Here is an 18,218-nt window from a genome sequence, read left to right as displayed (position 1 = left end):
GTGTCGGAGATATCGCAGGGATCATGTCGGTGATATTGCAGGGATGTGTCGGAGATATTGCAGGGACCGTGTGGAGATATTGCAGGGATGTGTCGGAGATATTGCAGGGACCGTGTCGGAGATATTGCAGGGACGTGTTGGAGATATTGCAGGGACGTGTTGGAGATACTGCAGGGACTTGTTGGAGATATCGCAGGGACTTGTTGGAGATATTGCAGGGACGTGTCGGAGATATTAGAGGGACTTGTTGGAGATATTGCAGGGACACTCTCACTTTGACTGTGTGAGTTTCCCCCAGCAGTCCAAAGCTGCAAAAGTTGGTAGGTTAATTGGTCATTGTAAATTGTTCCATGATTAGGCCAGGGTTAGATCGTGGATTGATGGGCAGTAACCATGTGAGCTTATTTCATTAAGAGTTCAAGCTGCAGACACTTCTATATTCACATGCCTTGTATGCCCAGCTCCCCACATCCTTTCCTCCCACACTCCTACAGTCATCACTGCACTGATCTCCTGTCACTCCCACAGTCGTCACTGGACAGATCTCCTGTCACTCCCACAGTCGTTACTACACTGATCTCCTGTCGCTCCTACAGTGGTCACTACACTGATCTCCTGTCACTCCCACAGTCGTCACTGCACTGATCTCCTGTCACTCCCACAGTCGTCACTGGACAGATCTCCTGTCGCTCCTACAGTCGTCACTGGACAGATCTCCTGTCACTCCTACAGTCGTCACTGGACAGATCTCCTGTCACTCCCACAGTCGTTACTACACTGATCTCCTGTCGCTCCTACAGTGGTCACTACACTGATCTCCTGTCACTCCCACAGTCGTCACTGCACTGATCTCCTGTCACTCCCACAGTCGTCACTACACTGATCTCCTGTCACTCCTACAGTCGTCACTGGACAGATCTCCTGTTGCTCCCACAGTCGTCACTGGACTGATCTCCTGTCCCTCCCACAGTCGTCACCACACTGACCTCCTGTCACTCCCACAGTCGTCACTGCACTGAACTCCTGTCACTCCCACAGTCGTCACTGCACTGATCTCCTGTCACTCCCACAGTCGTCACTGCACTGATCTCCTGTCACTCCCACAGTCGTCACTGCACTGATCTCCTGTCACTCCCACAGTCGTCACTGCACTGATCTCCTGTCACTCCCACAGTCGTCACTGCACTGATCTCCTGTCACTCCCACAGTCGTCACTGCACTGATCTCCTGTCACTCCCACAGTCGTCACTGCACTGATCTCCCGTCACTCCCACAGTCGTCACTGCACTGATCTCCCGTCACTCCCACAGTCGTCACTGCACTGATCTCCTGTCACTCCCACAGTCGTCACTACACTGATCTCCTGTCACTCCCACAGTCGTCACTGCACTGATCTCCTGTCACTCCTACAGTCGTCACTGCGCTGATCTCCTGTCACTCCCACAGTCGTCACTGGACAGATCTCCTGTCACTCCTACAGTCGTCACTGGACAGATCTCCTGTCACTCCTACAGTCGTCACTGGACAGATCTCCTGTCACTCCTACAGTCGTCACTGCACTGATCTCCTGTCACTCCTACAGTCTTCACTGGACAGATCTCCTGTCACTCCTACAGTTGTCACTGCACAGAACTCTCCCTCACATTTATCCCCACACTCCCCCTCACACAATAATCCCTAATCCCACACTCCCCCCACACATTTATCCCCACACTCCCCGCACACATTTATCCCCACACTCCCCCTCACACGCTAACCCCACAACCTCACTTTACAACACTGCTGCCCTTGCAAACCACCCCTCTCTCAGCACCTGCATCCCAGCTTACAGCAGAAGGCCCAGGCTGCCTGTGACACGCAGGACAACCAGCACCACCCTACCTGGCAGATTGTCGCAGTGCCACGGGCGGTGAACAAAGCCACTTGGAGAGATCTCTGCTGTCTGCCAGTAGCCCTGTGGTAGAGAGAGAGCCATAGTCTGAGAGCGAGCCTGAACACACAGTCTGACCGTAATCCACAATAAACAGCCCACCAGTAACATCAGAGTTACAGAAGGAACACCAGCCTCAGCTCGAGACAACCCAGAGTGAATGGAGTCTTGTTCTCAGTGGAAAGACAGCATCAGAAAAGAGCCAGCCGCTGATTTTAAAAGGCAAGTCCTGGCATCCCAGATGCTACAAACAGTTTAAAGTTTCCTTTCCTTTATACTTTTTCCCTAATGTCTTTAGAGGACGCTGGTATCTTCAGACTGGGATGGGAAGGGACTATACTTTCAGGGAAGGGTGGAGGGGACCTAGTATTTTCAGTGGAGGGGCATGGGATGTACGTTCGGGGGAGAACCAGAAGGGGGCTGTACCTTCAGAGGAAGGGTGAGGGGGTGCTGGTCATTGCACAGATGGGCTGAATGGTCAGTATCTTGAAGGTGGGGGGGAGGAACGTCACTATCTGGAGGGTAGTGGGAATGGGTCATTACATTCAGAGGTAAGGCAGAAAGAAAATTTTTTGCATCTATTCCCACTGAAACCATAAGGTGTTCCCAGTGTTGAGCTGTAAACCAGTGAATTCAACGGGGAATGGTGATTGAGCCTCATTACCTCTTTCTGTATCACAAACCTGAGGCTGTGAGGTGCATCACCATTACGGTGGGTGGGGGGGTGGTTTACAGTGGCACTGCAAAGGCACCGTTCAAGAAGGCCACCAACGTGAGCAGGTGCCTGCAACTCTCTTCACGGGCTCACTCCACTGAGCAAGGAGCAAAAAATCCTCCTCCGGAGGTCAAATTTTTCAAAGGCTGACTGGTCAGCTTTCACACAGCTATGGGATCTTGTGGGGTGATCAATGTACTCAGATGGTTTCCTAGGAATCAAGGTTGCTGTGGCTTCCTGTCTCATGCCTGGGTCTGCTGTGCGACTAGTTGATCGACACTGATTTCTCCATCATTACCACATAGAGAACTATCAGAACTGGAGAAGGGGAACTAGATGGCTCTTCATTTTTTAAATCATCTAGTATTTTTTATAAATCTATGACCAAACAGGCTAACAGAACTCTGTTGAAGAGCATGAGTAAGAGACTTGAAACCTCTACCATTGTTAGACTGAGCTTGGAGTAGGTTACAGCATGGGCCTGTACTGATCTGAACTGGTCTATGTTCTTTTACCGTGAATTTGCTGTCCCCTCCTTCCGTGCTGGAGAAGTGAATTTCCAAATCGATGGGAAGAATCAGGCTAATGGCATCTTTGTCCAGGTTCTTCTCAAACACAATGTCTTCTTCACAGTCAATGAGAAGGGTTATTCTCTGAGACTCCAGATTGAAGGCCACCTGGCCCCACTGCCCATTGCCAAAGGGAGTCCCTCCAGGAAAGACAATGGATGCCGGCTCCATGTTGTGCACAGTCCGGTAATCCAGCTGCAGTTGGTTTTTTCTGGTGCTGGACGTGAGCTGTAAAAGTGGACGTCCATCCTTTTTGGTGGTGGTGGGAGAGGTGAAGGAGATAATTGTCCCCTCTGAGTTCTTGCTCTGTTTTGCCACAAAGTGAAAGCCAATGGACCCCTGCATGGAGGTGAGGAAGTAGATGGCGTAATCCCGTGGCAGGGTCAGATGCGGTACACGCTTACGGAACTTCCAAGCTGGGGCGCCTGGTTCCAAACCTTTGCTTCTGCTCACTCCCTTTACAGATCTTGTGATGTTCAGGGCTTCCAGAAGATCAATTACTAAAAGACAAAAACAAATGTAATGGCCTGAAGTATCACACAGAAAACGAATTCTGCTCTTCAAAGAGCAATACTCTGTAAAATTTGATTGATGTTTAATTATGGACCGTATCTGAAGAGGCTTACAAACAGGACAAGAGTTGACACGCGTATCAGTGTGAGTTACACATCCGCGGGTTTATTTAACAAGATCGGGCATGGTAATCTGATGGTAATTTTTCTAAACACTGCTTGACATATGTACTTTCATGTTGATGTCCATTTTACTAAATATCATTTTAAACAATGAATTTGTAAAACATAAAACGTGAATAATAGAATGAATAGAGTTGTAAATCCTGAACTTATTAAAGCTGATAAGGGGAAAGCTGAATGCTCAAAAAAGGTCAAAGGCTCATTTTAATATCAGAGAATGTATACGGTATACAACCTGAATTCCTATTCTTCACAGACATCCACCAATCAAGAAACCCAAAGAATGAATGATAAAAACACCACAGCTTCCGAAGTCCCCCTCCACCTCCCCGCACACAATCAGTTGTACCTTGAATCCCAGCAATGAAAATCAAACAAACTGCAGATGAGGAAAATCTGAAATAAGATGATGTTTAATTTTTTAAGAAGTGTTGGAAAATCTCAGCAGATTGGACAGCAGCTGTGGAAAGACAAACGTTCAATACTTTGGGTCTAACACTCTGTGGACAGTGGAGTAGGAAGGCTGCAATGCGATTATAGAGGACAGCAATTTGTTACGGGAGGAAGCCGAGTTGTACCTTTCCTCAATGCAACTCACAATATTTAACATCAGACCAATATGGATTAACCTGGAACCTCACTGAACTAACTGAGCAACTTCCAGTTCAGGGTGCTCTGAAGTTAACATACAACTAGATTTATAGTATTTTAAAGTCTAAAGTAAATCTGATTTTTATAAAATTGCTATGTCGCTTTTCTGCTGCTACACAGGTACATTTCAACAGCAATGAGCTTCACCAACACTTAAAATTCTTCTCATGCTGACACACAGTTGGGGTCCTTTTTCTGGGGTACCTTTTACACTGTCGTGCTGGTTAGAATGTGGAATGTCCCAACAGAATTAGAAAAATACCAACGTGCGAGAATCGGTTCATAGTCTAGTGCTGAAAGACCGTGGGGCAATTTTTGTTGAGAGATCCCCAAGTCCTTGTAGAAGCAGTTACAGGAGCGGCTGGTGAGACTCCTTATATAATTAGCTCATCAATGTTAATAAAGACTGCAGACAATGAAACTATTTTCCTGAAGATGTTGGTTAATAAACTGAATGGAGTGAAGCTATCCACCAGCATGAATATCTCAACTCTGAACTGATTCCACACCTGACAGACTGACTTCCAAGGATTCTACAAATCGTGTTCTCAGTATTGCTTATTTTAATTTTAAGTTGCAGCTCGTCTTCTTTTGCACATTGGTTATGCCTGCAAGAAAATGAAAGCCACGGTCGTATATGGTGACATATGCATACTTTGATAATGCATTTCCTTCAAAGCAAAGCTTAAAGTCAACTTATTATCTAAGTATGCACCTGCCACCGTACGCTACCTTTGAGTTTATTTTTTGACCTTGATTTACTTTTGTCATACTTTTATACAGTGTTATTGTTATAATTCAGTGTGCTTTAGTCATAGCTGAATTTGTCAAAGGTTAGAGCAAGCCTCGAGGGCTTGTGAGCTCCTGTTTACAAGCTGGACTCAAAGGGGGTGAAAAGAAGAGAAGATATCCAAACTTTAACCCTTTGACAGGTTAAAGATGTGAGGGCGATCTGACTGCAACAATCATTAGGGTTGATTGAGCTGACCTGGCTGGCTTAGTGGGTGTTCCCCTGTCAGGACAGCTCCTTGGGTTGACAAATCAGCCGTGACGGAATGGCCGAGCTGTGCTCCTGTTCTTACGGTCTAAAACTTCCCATGATTCTTCACAGAAGTTAGGCTTCTGTGAGGCCAGGGGAGAAAAAACCAGAGGACATGGGTTAAGGGTGAAGGTGGAAAAGTTTACAGGGAACATTGGGGGGGGGGGGCTTCTTCACACAGAGAGTGGTGGGAGTGTGGAATGAGCTGCCAGATGGAGTGGTAAATGAAGGCTTTCTTTTAACATTTAAGGAAAACTTGGACAGGTACATGGATGAGAGGTGTATGGAGGGATCTCCAGGGCCAGGTCAGTGGGACTAGGTAGAAAAATAGTTCGGCACAGCCAAGAAGGGCCAAAAGGCCTGTTTCTGTGCTGTAATGTTCTATGGTTCTAAGTATTTCCAAATAATGCTTGGCACTCTGAAGGGTGATATTAGGACAGGCAAGTGGGAAAAGAAATAGATGTAGCCAGACAGTGCCGTTCTACCCTGAAGAAAGTGACAGATGTTGCAACGGGAAGGGATTTACAGTGGGAGCAGGTTAGAGCCCAGTCACCTGAAGGCACGATGTGAAAATGAATATAGATGTACAAGAATGTATGATTGGAGTTGTGCAGTTGTAGTAAAGTTGTAGATCTTCAGGGAATACAGAAATATGGAGAGGCAAAAACATAGGCGATTTAAAAATGATGCAGGATTTGAGAGAAACAGGAATGAGCACCACGGACAAGGAGAGTTTATTTGCCGAGCAAGATTCTCGCTCTTTGTGAAGAATGTAAAGGCACTTGAAGCAGGCTTCACAGAACAAAACATTCCTGTCTGCATTCCCTCATCTCCCCCTCCATAACATGGTGCAGATGAATCTCTTTAACAGCTAGAGAATCTCAGGCTGCTGTCAAATGGGATCCTTTGATCCTACTCCCCCAAACATGTCTTAACTCTCTTCTACCTCCTCAACATTCTCTTCAGTGTATTCTCAAATCACTGCCCCTCCTAAGCAACACCCTTTCTAAAGTAAAACGGGGGGGGGGGGAGTGAGGGGGAATACACTGAAGACCTAGTGATGTGTGGAAATAAATAATATAACGTCATTGGTGCTGTGATAGCTCGTTACTTGTGATGTGAGGAAAGCATTGTGGCATGATATGCAGTGGAAAAGACGAACAACACCAATATTTGTGTGATTTCATATGCCTACCATTTATTCAAATAAAACAGCTTGTTTGGAAGGTAAAACAGCTCCATTTTGTAGCAACATAGCTGTTCAGCCTTAATGGAAAACAAACAAGTTATGGTGCGTGGGAGATTTATTGTTTGAAATGTGCACATGGCAACACACTATCCCAGCATGCATTGCAGTGCACATCACAGATGTGACAGGGTTTCTCTGTTGCTGTGACCTGTGGGACGTTTAGCCCTCCATGGTCCTGTTGAATCCAGTCCCAAGCTATTTTCCTCCATGTTCTGTACACCAATAAGCTCGGCCATTCTCAGCCAGACAGGGACTTAGCATTTAAATTGCAGGAAGTCATTCTGCCTCGTCCACAAGTTGCCCCTCAGGTCTTTCGAGAACCTTTTCGCCCAACCCCCTTATTGCTCAGGGTTTCCGGCTAAGAATGGGTGCAAACTCTGTCCTGTAAGAATTCCACCTTAAGTGCTAGAGTTCAGCAAACATGGACAGTATCACTTAGAAGTAAGTAAATAATTTCTCTCACTTGGCAGGGTGGCTGGGTCAATTCTCCAGTATTTTTGTTGTCCACACATCACCCACCGTTTCTTTCACCTCACTGTTCACTTCTTTGACCCAGAATCGTGCCCTCACAGAGATCGGGATTATTTACTCACACAGATTTTCATCCGGCCTTTTATTCTTGTCACCAGATTAAACAGGGGTTCAGCTTGTACCAAATGGATGGCTTTTTTTTTTGTTCAACTTGTGTTCTTTCATGTAAAAAATGCGTACAACTGTGTTTTTCATATGAACATTGCTTATATAATGCTATGTGCTTATGACGCTGCTGCAAGAGTTTTTCATGGCACCAACGCATATGTATACTTATCCTTATGACAATTAACTCGATTTGACTTGACTCCAACTTCCTCAATTCTTCCACACCGCCAACTCGCTCTGATGTATCCCACTCTGGATTTGTTTATCGAGATACAGCGCAGAGTTTGCCCTTACGTAGTTTCGAGCTGTGCTGTCCAGCAACCCTGGGCTCAACCATAGCCCATTCACGGGACAATTTACGATGACCAATTAACCCTCCATCTTCAGATTGTGGGAGGAAACCGAACACCCAGAGGGAACTCATGCAGTCGCAGGAACAACGTACAGACACCTTTCAGACAGTGGGGGGAATGCGATGCTGTTCTTTCTTGGTGAGTGATGCACCATCAATAACTCTCGGAGACGTGAGGCAAGATATTGGCTTTTATTGACTGGAAGAAAGAACAAGCAGCAATTGACCAGCATGCTACATCCTGGAGACTGAGAGGCAGGGCTCAGGCCCCAATCACCTTTATACTGGGGTCAGTGGGAGGAGCCACAGGAGCGGTCAGCGGGGGGGCGTGTCCAGACAGGTATATGTAGTTCACCACAGTGAGATCTGGAAAACCTTCAATACTGCTCCCTTGGGCTGGTGTTAATGATGAGGAATCTGTCTCCTATTACTTTTCAAATGCATGTAAAGACCACCTAAGAACCACGCTGCCATCTGCGGTTGGAGGAACAATATCACTGTGGGTTAACTGATTCAATCCTCACTAAACTTTTCTAGATACTACCTAAATCACTCTCTAATCTGCTGTGGCACAGCCTTGAACAGTAAGCGGGAGATGGTACCGGGGAATCCAATGTTACTTCTGGACGAATGAATAGAGTTGAACATGAGTGAGAGGTAATGCCACCAGCTAACTTAACAGTCAGCGTGGATTTGTGAAAGATGGGTCATGTCTGATATGTTTCTTTCTGCTCCATGTTTTGTAAAACACGTTTGATAGGTTTCCACATAAGATCATTGACAAAACAAAAATGAATGGCACCAAATCAGAATTCACTGATTGAAATGTAGTTGTTACTTAGGAAAAAGAAAAAGTAACACTCTGACTAGCAGGATGTGACATATGGTTCTACTCCTCTTAACAGATGGTAAGCTTCAATAACTCATGGATAGACTTCTTCAGTTTGTTATCCATGTCACATTCCATCATCTTGTTCTGAGTCTCACCCTTCGTTGTGCTTCCACTCTCCATTCTGGCCTCCTCCTCTGATCCCAGGCAATGAATCCTGAGAATGGAGTTCAGCTGCAACTTTAATTCAACACGCTTTTCCCTCAGTAGAAGCTGAGCTCTTCTTTACCCTCCTTCATCTTAGCATTGATTTTTTCTTGGGATAGCTTCAGCTCATTCAGTGGAACACACACAAAATGCTGGAGGAACTCAGCCGGTCAGGCAGCACCTACGGAGGGGAATAAACAGTTGCGGTTTTGTGCCGAGCAGCTTCCTCAGGACTGCTGAATGAATGTACCAGTCCTGTTGAAGGGTCTTGGCCAGAAAAGCCGGCTGTTTGCTCCCCTTCATAGATGCTGCCTGTTGTGCTAGGTTTCTTCTGCATTTTGTGTGTGGAGTTCATTCACTGGACCTTGTTTCTTGCCTTCTGAATTCCTCAACTGCCTGGACCCCTTCATCTGGCCACTTACTCTCTCCATGTCTTATCATCATAAGCTCTTGGTGTAATCGCTCACCATTTTTCCATCCATTTACGTGTGAGTTTGACTCGGTCTTTCTCTCTCTATCTACCAAGGCCCATTACTAACCCCCAAACAGACAAAGCAGCATAACCTGCTTCCAATGTCATATTTACTTATGTAGTCTCACTGTAATAGAAGTATTCCCTTTGCTGTACCCTAGCCCTCCTCATATCTTCTGCCATTTTCTCCTTTTCCTAGTTCTGATTACAAGTCTCAAACCTAAAACATTACCCCTGTTTCTCTTTCCACAGATGCTGCCCAACCTGCTGAGCATTTCAAGCATTTCTGGTTTTATTTTGGATTTACAGCATCTGCAGTTTTTTGTATTTTTCATTTTACCACTGGCTCAAAGTCAGCTTCCGTCTCACTGTTATTAGATGCTTGAATGGACAGCCTCTATGATAAGATGGTCTCCTGGTCTCACAATATATCTTGTTGGGATCTTGCACTTTATCATTTACCTGCACTGCACATTTTTGGAAGCTTTTACACTTTATTCTGCATTGTTATTGTTTTAACTTATTCAAGCTCGATGCACTGTAGAATGATTTGATCTGTATGAACAAGACAAACTTTACACTGTACCTTGGTCCATGTGACAGTAATAAACCACTACCAATTTTCTGACTGTTCTGACTATGTTGAATGTTGATTATCAGCATTTAATGTACACCATGTCCAAATCTCCACAACCACTTATGACTGACTAGCACTAACCCTGTCCATAACATAACTTCACACCGAGTTACACTACCCCCGAGGCGGGTTGCCTGAAATTGCTCTGAATGGCAGCCCAAGTTGTCACCAGATATCTAATGCAGTCAGAAATAAAGTCTTTTCTGATATTTTATTCAGCAAGAATGTACATTAATGACTGAAACAGGTTGTTAAAAAACTGCATGCTCTTCATGGGTGAATGAAAGATAGAAGAACATAAACTTTGATTTTCATATTTAACAAGAGAAAAATTTTGTAATCAAGAAACAAAAAAAGCTACATCTGCAGGGAATCACAGATGAAAATGAAAACTGCTGGAGATGGTCAAGAGGCTTGTGTACTCAGAGAAACAGAGTTATCATTTCAGGTGGCTGGCCTTTCATTAGGATAGATAGAAAAAGGCAGGTTTTGAGTTGAAGGGAAAGGGAAAAACAAAGGGAATGGCCGAGAAGCTAGAAATCTTCAATAAAATAGAAAAACGCTGGAAATACTCAGCAGGCCAGGCAGTATCCCTGGAAAAGTAACAGTTAATTTGATAGGGTTTTACCAGCACCACCTGAAGTCAATTGTTATGCAGGTCAATACTTAAGATATCTTTTAGCTCTGTGATCTACAAACTTTGATACGATATGCACGAACACTCATCTGAATAGTATACCATATCATCTTGTCGAAAAATCAACTGTTCACTGCTACTTTTTACTCCCCATTCCAGACTCATTTTTACAGCAATGGTTTACTTAATCCTTGGGATTTTATTTCTGTTAATATCGAACTTGTTGCATTTGCCAAAGTACTTTTTAAACTTGACGGGCTTTTAAAGCAAAGCAGACTGTCTACCTCCCACTCAGTATTACAGCTGTCTCCTCTGGCAGAATCCTCTTTACTGGTGAAGACAGATTGGAAGTTTCATTTAGAGCCTCAGCTATTCCATCTGCCTTCACAAGGTGATCCCCCTCTTTTGGTTCCCAATCGGTCCTATTCAGTCATTATTTAACCTCTCACTACTTGCACACCAGAAACCTGCAGATTGTAGAAATACCTCAGAGGTCAGCCAGCATCCGTGAAGAGTAAAACAAAGTTTCCTTGTTTTGGAAGGCTATTACTGTTTCTATTTCCACAAAATAACAACAGCAAATCAGAAAAACAAGCCCTGTTCCTTCGACCCACTCACCACCCATGCACATACACGTTCAGCCCCAGGACAGGCTGGCTTCTCTGAAATCCAGCACGCCTATCAATTCACACATGTTGGGCCTCAGTCTTCCCTAGTGGAGTCATCAGAGATTCTTAGACTAGGGGCTCCGACCATTGGGCCTTGACTTCCAGACTTCCAATCAACCTTTGGGCTTCAATCTTTGATATTGACCCAACGACGACGAATGAGCACCCCGATGAGGACACAAACTCCAGTCCTCGAGTTCCTTAGATGCTTTTAAATAATATAATCTGCTCTTTTATGTTCATGTCTTCACTTTATCCCATTCTTTGAACTATGTTGTTTGTATGGAAAGGGCTCTATAAATAAGTTATTATTATTATATGCTGTCTGACCTGCAGGTATTTTCAGCATCCTCTGCTTTTATCATTGAAGTTGGGTTAACTCTTACACTTGTTGCTAATTTCTGACGAGCGGTCTTTCACATGAAATCTTTCCGCAGATGCTGCCTCATCTGTTTCCTGCATTTTCAGTTTTAGTTTCAGATTTTCAGCATCTCATATTTTGATTATCAGTTGCTAACTTTAACCTTTATACTATCAGTTTGCATCTTTGATTATTTTCAAACGAGATCTCCCCTGTCTTTCTGTACTAACTTGGCTCAGAACGGAATTACAAACATTATACGAGGAACTTTTTCCTGTTCTTTGCTTTTACTCTGCATGCTGATCTTACCCTGGTATGTTTGATGGGACAGAACACAGAATTATTTCTTTAGAATTCACCAGCTTTGCACCTTCCTTGAGAGGATCAGGTGGGAAACCACACATCTTCTTGAGCATGTCCTGCAATTCAGTTTTGGTCACTCTCTCATTTGATCCCCATATCCTTAAAATCTGCTCCCAACTTATCCAGAAATCCTATGATATTAGCCTTAAGTATGCCTCAAGATTAACTGTCCACAGACCTCCGAGATGGAGAATTAAAAAAAATACCAGCTTCTGCAATAAGAAATATTCCATCCTTCTGGTCACAGATGGCAATCTGTTATCCGTTAAGATCAAGACACTCTATGTGGTGGAAACAGTCTCACAGTGTTAACTTTGCCAACCGTTTCCAGAGCCTTGTATCTTCATCAGTGCATTTCCTGTTATTTTAAACTCCAGTGAGTCTAAGACGATCATTAATTCCTGGGATTGTTTTCCAATCTAGTGATTCTATGTGGCCCTGGCTCTAAGCCACACACACACTGGCTTAGACACAGGGTACCAAAACTGCCCACTGCTCTCAATGAGGTCTCAGAAAAGGCCTGCATGGTCTCAGCAAGACTTCCTTAATTTTGTACTCTACCTCCTTTGAAATTGAGGCCAATGTTCTCTTTGACATCATTAATGCTTGCTGTACCTTGTGGGTCTTTTTCTGCATCATAAATTCACACATCAACATGCCTCTATACACCAACATTTTCTGGTTTTGTGCGATGGTATTATCATCATCGCATTATCCTTCCAATGAGGGAAAGTAAGAGGAGTGGATGACATATTTCGGTTTTTCAGATTCTGATTTATTTATCACATGCAAAACATACAATGAAATGCATTGTTTGCATTAACAGCCAATGCACTGAAGGGCGGAGAAAAGTCAAGATGGTGCTAAATGGCAATTCCTTTGCTTGCATCTTTGGAAACAGTTCTATTTCTATCTTGGATATCTCTTTCTTCCCTTTTCAAGGTTCCTTTGAAGATCCTGGCCTGGAGTTATACTCGGTCCTTTGCGGGAATGGGACCCGCTCTCAGGGTCTCACGGCTGGCCGCCGCTGTTTGATACCCCAAGGACGGGCCTTGAAGACTAGCATGCCTTCAGGGTGCCAGATTTTAATGGCTCTGGAGATTGGCTGATTCAAGGCTGGTGCCCCTGACTATGGTGTCGCGGGAGAACAAGGAACATTCAGAGCAGCCGGTTAGATGCCGTGGGCTGTGTGTCTGGAGACCTGAGCCCCGAGCCCTGGGGCCAACTCTCTGGGCGCAGAGCTCGGAAAAAGCGATGCAACAGACCAGTAACACCATAAATCAGCTAAGTCTCCCCTCTCATGGTGTAACAGGGGCACCTCTTTTTCCCTTATTGGGGAGAAAGAGAGCCTGTGATACGTCGAATTGCTGGGTGAACAAGTAGTCTCTGGGGTACTGCAAGTCTGTGTCTTAATGGATGCTTTGCTGCACGCTTGAGTGCTCGGTGGAGGGTGCCAATGCTTTTTGCTGTTGGGGGGGGGCGTTGTTGTCTTGTTGCTGTTTGTGTGTGGGAGGGGGAGTTGGGGGGGGCCTTGGGGTTCTTATGGTTAACTATCATTCATTCTTTGGGGCACTCCTCTGTTTTCGTGGATGGTTGCTGAAGAAAAAGAATTTCAGGATATATATTGTTTGCATCTCTCTGACATTAAATGTACCTATTTAACATCCACAGGTATACTGGGGGCAGCCTGCAAGTATCACCACGCACTCCGGCACCAACATAGCAAGCCCACACACACACACACACACACACACACACACACAGACACACACACACACACACACACACACACACACACACACACACACACACACACACACACACACACACACACACACACACACACCACTCCTCCCCCCATCTCCAGTCTCCAGTTCACAGGCTTCATCTCCCGGATTTCTGATCGACCTTCAGGCCCCAATCTTCAGTATTGATCCCCGGACTAGCCGATGAGCAGACCCCGAATTCCAGGCTTGAACTCCGGCCATGCCGACTCTCCACTCCTGTTTGCATGGACATCTGATCCAGTGAACCTGGGTCAGTCACCCTGGATGTTTATCGTCACCCTATCCACATCACTAGCCTTCAAGCACGGAGCAAGGCACAGACTTTGGATGTCCTTCACCCATGTCCACGTTGCTGGCCTACCAGCCTGGAGTGGAGGCCTCAACTCCGGACGTCCTTTGTGATGTCCACATCACTGGCCTTCAAATATCAAGCAGAGTCCTGAACTCTAACTCCTCCACAACCCTGTCCCTAAACCCTAATCTGGCCTTTAACTCACCACTTTACTGTCCCTAAACCCTAATCTTTCCCTGACTCCCCTCTCTGTCCCCAAAACCAGCTCTTACAAAATAAAAAATTAACCAAGTCTGAGTCACAATCTCGATGGAGACTGCAGCTGGGCACCATCTTGAAAAATAATCCTTTTAACCTTCTCCACTGATGAATAAAATCATGAACAATCTAAACTTGACCTCATTTCCATTTCTTGCCTGATTCCTAAGAACACCAATGTTATCCATAGACAGACCTATTTGTTCCAGTATTGTACCTTAGTGTAGTTTGATAGTTTCTTGATTAATAAAGGCCTCAAAGGTTATGGGGAGAAGTCATGGTCGATTGGTGGAGCAGACTGGATGGGCTGAATGGCCTAGACTGCTATTATGTATACGATGCAGAGTCAGGCCTGTTACTACCCCTGCTATTTCTTCTTCATCAGTCTGTCAGGGCTGAATATGTCTTACTTCATTCCGCCTCTGTGGCTTCTGACACCAAGATGGGACCCGCAGAGATGAAAGATGAGCTTGATTTGTCACATGTACGTCGAAACACAGTGAACGGCATTGTTTGTGTCAATGACCAACACAGTCTGACGATGTGCTGGGGCAGCCCGCGAATGTTGCCACGCTTCCTGCGCCAACATAGTATCCCCACAACTCACCAAACCGTAACCCATAGGTCTTTAGAATCTGGAAGGAAATTGGGGCACCCGGAGCAAATGAAGTGAACATACCGGCTCTGTATGGAGGGAACTGAACCCCTTTCTCCAGTGTTCTAAAGCTTCATGCTGTTGTGCTACAAGTGCTTGGAAGATGGCACCAGCGAACAGCGCTACCAAGGGGAAAGTCCTCAAGACGGTCGTGGAGCAACTCCTTTCATTTCTTTTACATCTTCTCTTTATTTCAGACGTGGTCCTGCTACTGCTGGAGCCTGAGATCTACCTTCTGACGGTGTGCTTTCCGGCCAATCGGGCGTTCCGAGAGGGTACCGCGGGGCTGTGAGCACAGCACGTGGCATGGAGGCCAGGAAGCCTGGAGATGGGGGGCCAACCCATGATCGACTCCTTCTCTCGCTGATCTCGCTAATTAAAGCGCTGAAGACTGAAATCATTAAGGTGCTGTCCACCAATTTCTTGCTCATTGCTGTTGGAGGAAGGCGTCTGTGTGTGACATTCTCTCTCCATCCTTCTCATCGCTGTCGGAGGTAGGTGTCTGTGTGTGATAGCCTCTCTCTCCGTCTTGCTTGCTGCTGCCGCCGAGGGAAGGCACCTGTTTCCAACGATCCCTCTCTCTCTCCCGCGATGCTGTTGGAGGATCGTGCCAGAGCAAGGATCAATCGCTGCGGTTTCCAGATTGGACTCACATTCTGATCTGTTCCAGTTTCTGGTCACTCCCTTTTTTGTTGCTAATTTGGGCCATTTTGGAATCGGGCTGGCCTGCAGATAATGGACACTGAGCTGGACTGCAATATGCCTTTTGGTTTTGAGTTTTATATCCCGTGATTTTGCTCGTTTTTTTGTTGCCTTTTGCGCATTTTTTTTTGCGCGTTGGGGGTTGATTTTTTCTTTGAAAGGGGTTCCATGGTTCTTTGTTTTGCAGTGGTCTGTGGGAAGATGAATCTCAGAGTTGTTATCCGCATACATACTTTGCTAATAAATGTATATTTACTCTGAAGCGGTGTTTGAAAAGTGGTGTGGTTGTAACACCATTGGTACTGGGTTTCTGGGTGTTCTTGTGCATGGACAAATGATATTTCTATCTGGTGAGTGATCGTGGGCCAGTCGTTCCCACAAATCAGAGGAAATAGCACTCTTTCCAAAAAGCATTTAAGAATATCCTTCAATCATTTCCCCTATCCACCTGGTAACCTCTTGGCACAATGGGGCTTGGTGATGGGTATCTATCTTGGAGTTTGTACTGGGTGTACAAAAGACTTGCAGGGCACATCACAGCAGACTGATTGTAATCAGACTCTCAGTGCTGGGGACGTTGGCCTGGGAGAGGACAGAATGGTTCACTTATCCTGCCTGTGGATTTACAAAATTTGGCATAGTCAAGATCAATGGTATCTCTCTCATGCATCAAATCAGCCATGTCTCAGAGGTATACAGGAGGTCAGTTATTACTTGGCTAGATAGAAAGTCTGGATCTTCAAATAAACCTCTTCTCAGGCGGCCAAAGTTGTGCTGGCAAAAGTGAACTTCATCATCAACATCAACATTCATTGAAAAACGAAAAGTGATCTAAATTTTCTGTGGTCTCATTATGCACCTTTGATATCAGTGGGCACCATTGCAAAGTGAAAGTGGGTCATATTAAGCATTTATTTTGATGATATTTAACGTAAGCCACACACTCTTTTTAGGAGCAACACACACAAAATGCCGGAGGAACTCAACAGGCCAGGCAGCATCTACGGATAAAAGTACAGTCAACATTTTGGGCCGAAACCCTTCTCTAGTCCTGCTGAAGGGTCTCACTCTGAAACACCAGCTGTACTTTTTTCCACAGATACCACAGCCTGGAGCACCAGTGTGGTCAGTGTGCTACAGAGGTGACCCTAGCCTTGTAGCAGAGGCACAGAAGTTGAACAATCTTCCATTTGGCGATTGGCTCTATTCTAATGGCAGATTTGTGGGAGTTGAAGCGAAGCAATGTGGAGAGAAAAATGGAGAGGAACTTCCCCCAAGCCTCAGAGCCACTCCAGTGATGTGGGGACGAACCTATGCTGACCAACACTGTTCCTCTCATCCTCTGGCAGGCCTCGACCCAAGAGTTCCTTTCCTAGCGATCCACCTACTGTATTGCACAGCAACAGACTGTACATAACGGCATTTGTGCCAATACAAGAAAATAATAGGCCTGTAGCAATGATTAGGACCTTTGCTTTCCATTGAGATCTTATCCAGCGATAATTAGGTTATACAGTAGTAGACCTACACAGAGCAGAACTGTTCCTCAATACAAGGAGGCAGGGAGCCATCGACAACATCACCAAGTCAGCAGAGAAAACCTCAAGATGGCTCTGGATGAAGAGAGTAAGTCCGCGGGGATCGGCAGCACAGGCTACCTGAACACAAGCTGTGGCTCGATCAACCACGGCTGGGTCGCCTGGGTGAGGGGGTCTGATGTTGAAAGACCCGAAACACCCGATGACCTCACATCCGATGATCATCATTGATGATGCGTTCAGAGCATCATGAGGTGTATTCTTCAAAAACTTGTTATCTACTATCTGACCAGTGACCCCCACTACTGCAGTCTTGTCCTATCGAAAGAGACTTCAATCCAGCAGGTGGTCGGCCATTATACCACGAAACGCGGCTGAAAGATTGACTCTGTAAAAGGTGCACGCTTGCTGTGTTGGTTTTTCAGTGCAAGATGTCCACGGCCAAATGTTGCAGGCTGCCACCTACCACGGTCCGGGTGCAAGTGTCGAGGAGTGCAATGACACTTGGTGCAGCCAGCTCAAGGCATTGGTGGAAAACATCACAGTAAAGGGTCAAAGGGTTGGTGGAATAATGTCCTCTCACCACTCAGGCCCTGTGTAATAAGCTCTCCAATTTATTGCTGGCAAAATGCACCAAACTGGAAAATGAATGACAAGCTAACAGCTTGTAAATATTATTGTGAATATATGCCTTGGGAATGAGAATGATAAAGATGAAGATTATATAAAATCAAAACATACAGTGAAATGTGGCATCTGCGTCAAATCATTTCAGGGGGTACTTTGCTGGGCAGCCCGCAAGAGTCCATATGCTCCTGAAGCCAAAGATCATGACATAAATATTTGTTTAACTGCACATTTCATGAACAAACTTTTTTTTTAAGAAGCAAAGTACTATTTGGCGCGGTTGTCATGTCATACAACAGATCCCAGCTCAATGGAACTGGAGTTCTACTGTTAAAGACTTCAATTC

At 45.3% G+C, this 18,218-nt stretch overlaps 1 protein-coding gene across 2 annotated transcripts in view; it reads right to left on the bottom strand.

Moving 5' to 3' along the window:
* kcp (kielin cysteine rich BMP regulator) overlaps positions 1–18,218 on the bottom strand; it is a 131,497-nt gene that overhangs the window by 111,357 nt on the left and 1,922 nt on the right. For both annotated transcript variants that reach the window (XM_059987118.1, XM_059987119.1), the window contains exons 2-3: positions 3,161–3,714; positions 1,882–1,954 (exon numbers count right to left, since the gene is read on the bottom strand). In XM_059987118.1, coding sequence (XP_059843101.1) covers positions 1,882–1,954; positions 3,161–3,714 — 627 coding nt within the window. The remainder of the gene's footprint in view (positions 1–1,881; positions 1,955–3,160; positions 3,715–18,218) is intronic.

The sequence above is a fragment of the Hypanus sabinus genome, chromosome 13 (assembly GCF_030144855.1).
Source record: "Hypanus sabinus isolate sHypSab1 chromosome 13, sHypSab1.hap1, whole genome shotgun sequence".
Lineage (NCBI taxonomy): Eukaryota > Metazoa > Chordata > Chondrichthyes > Myliobatiformes > Dasyatidae > Hypanus > Hypanus sabinus.
This window is presented reverse-complemented; position numbering and strand designations above follow the sequence as displayed.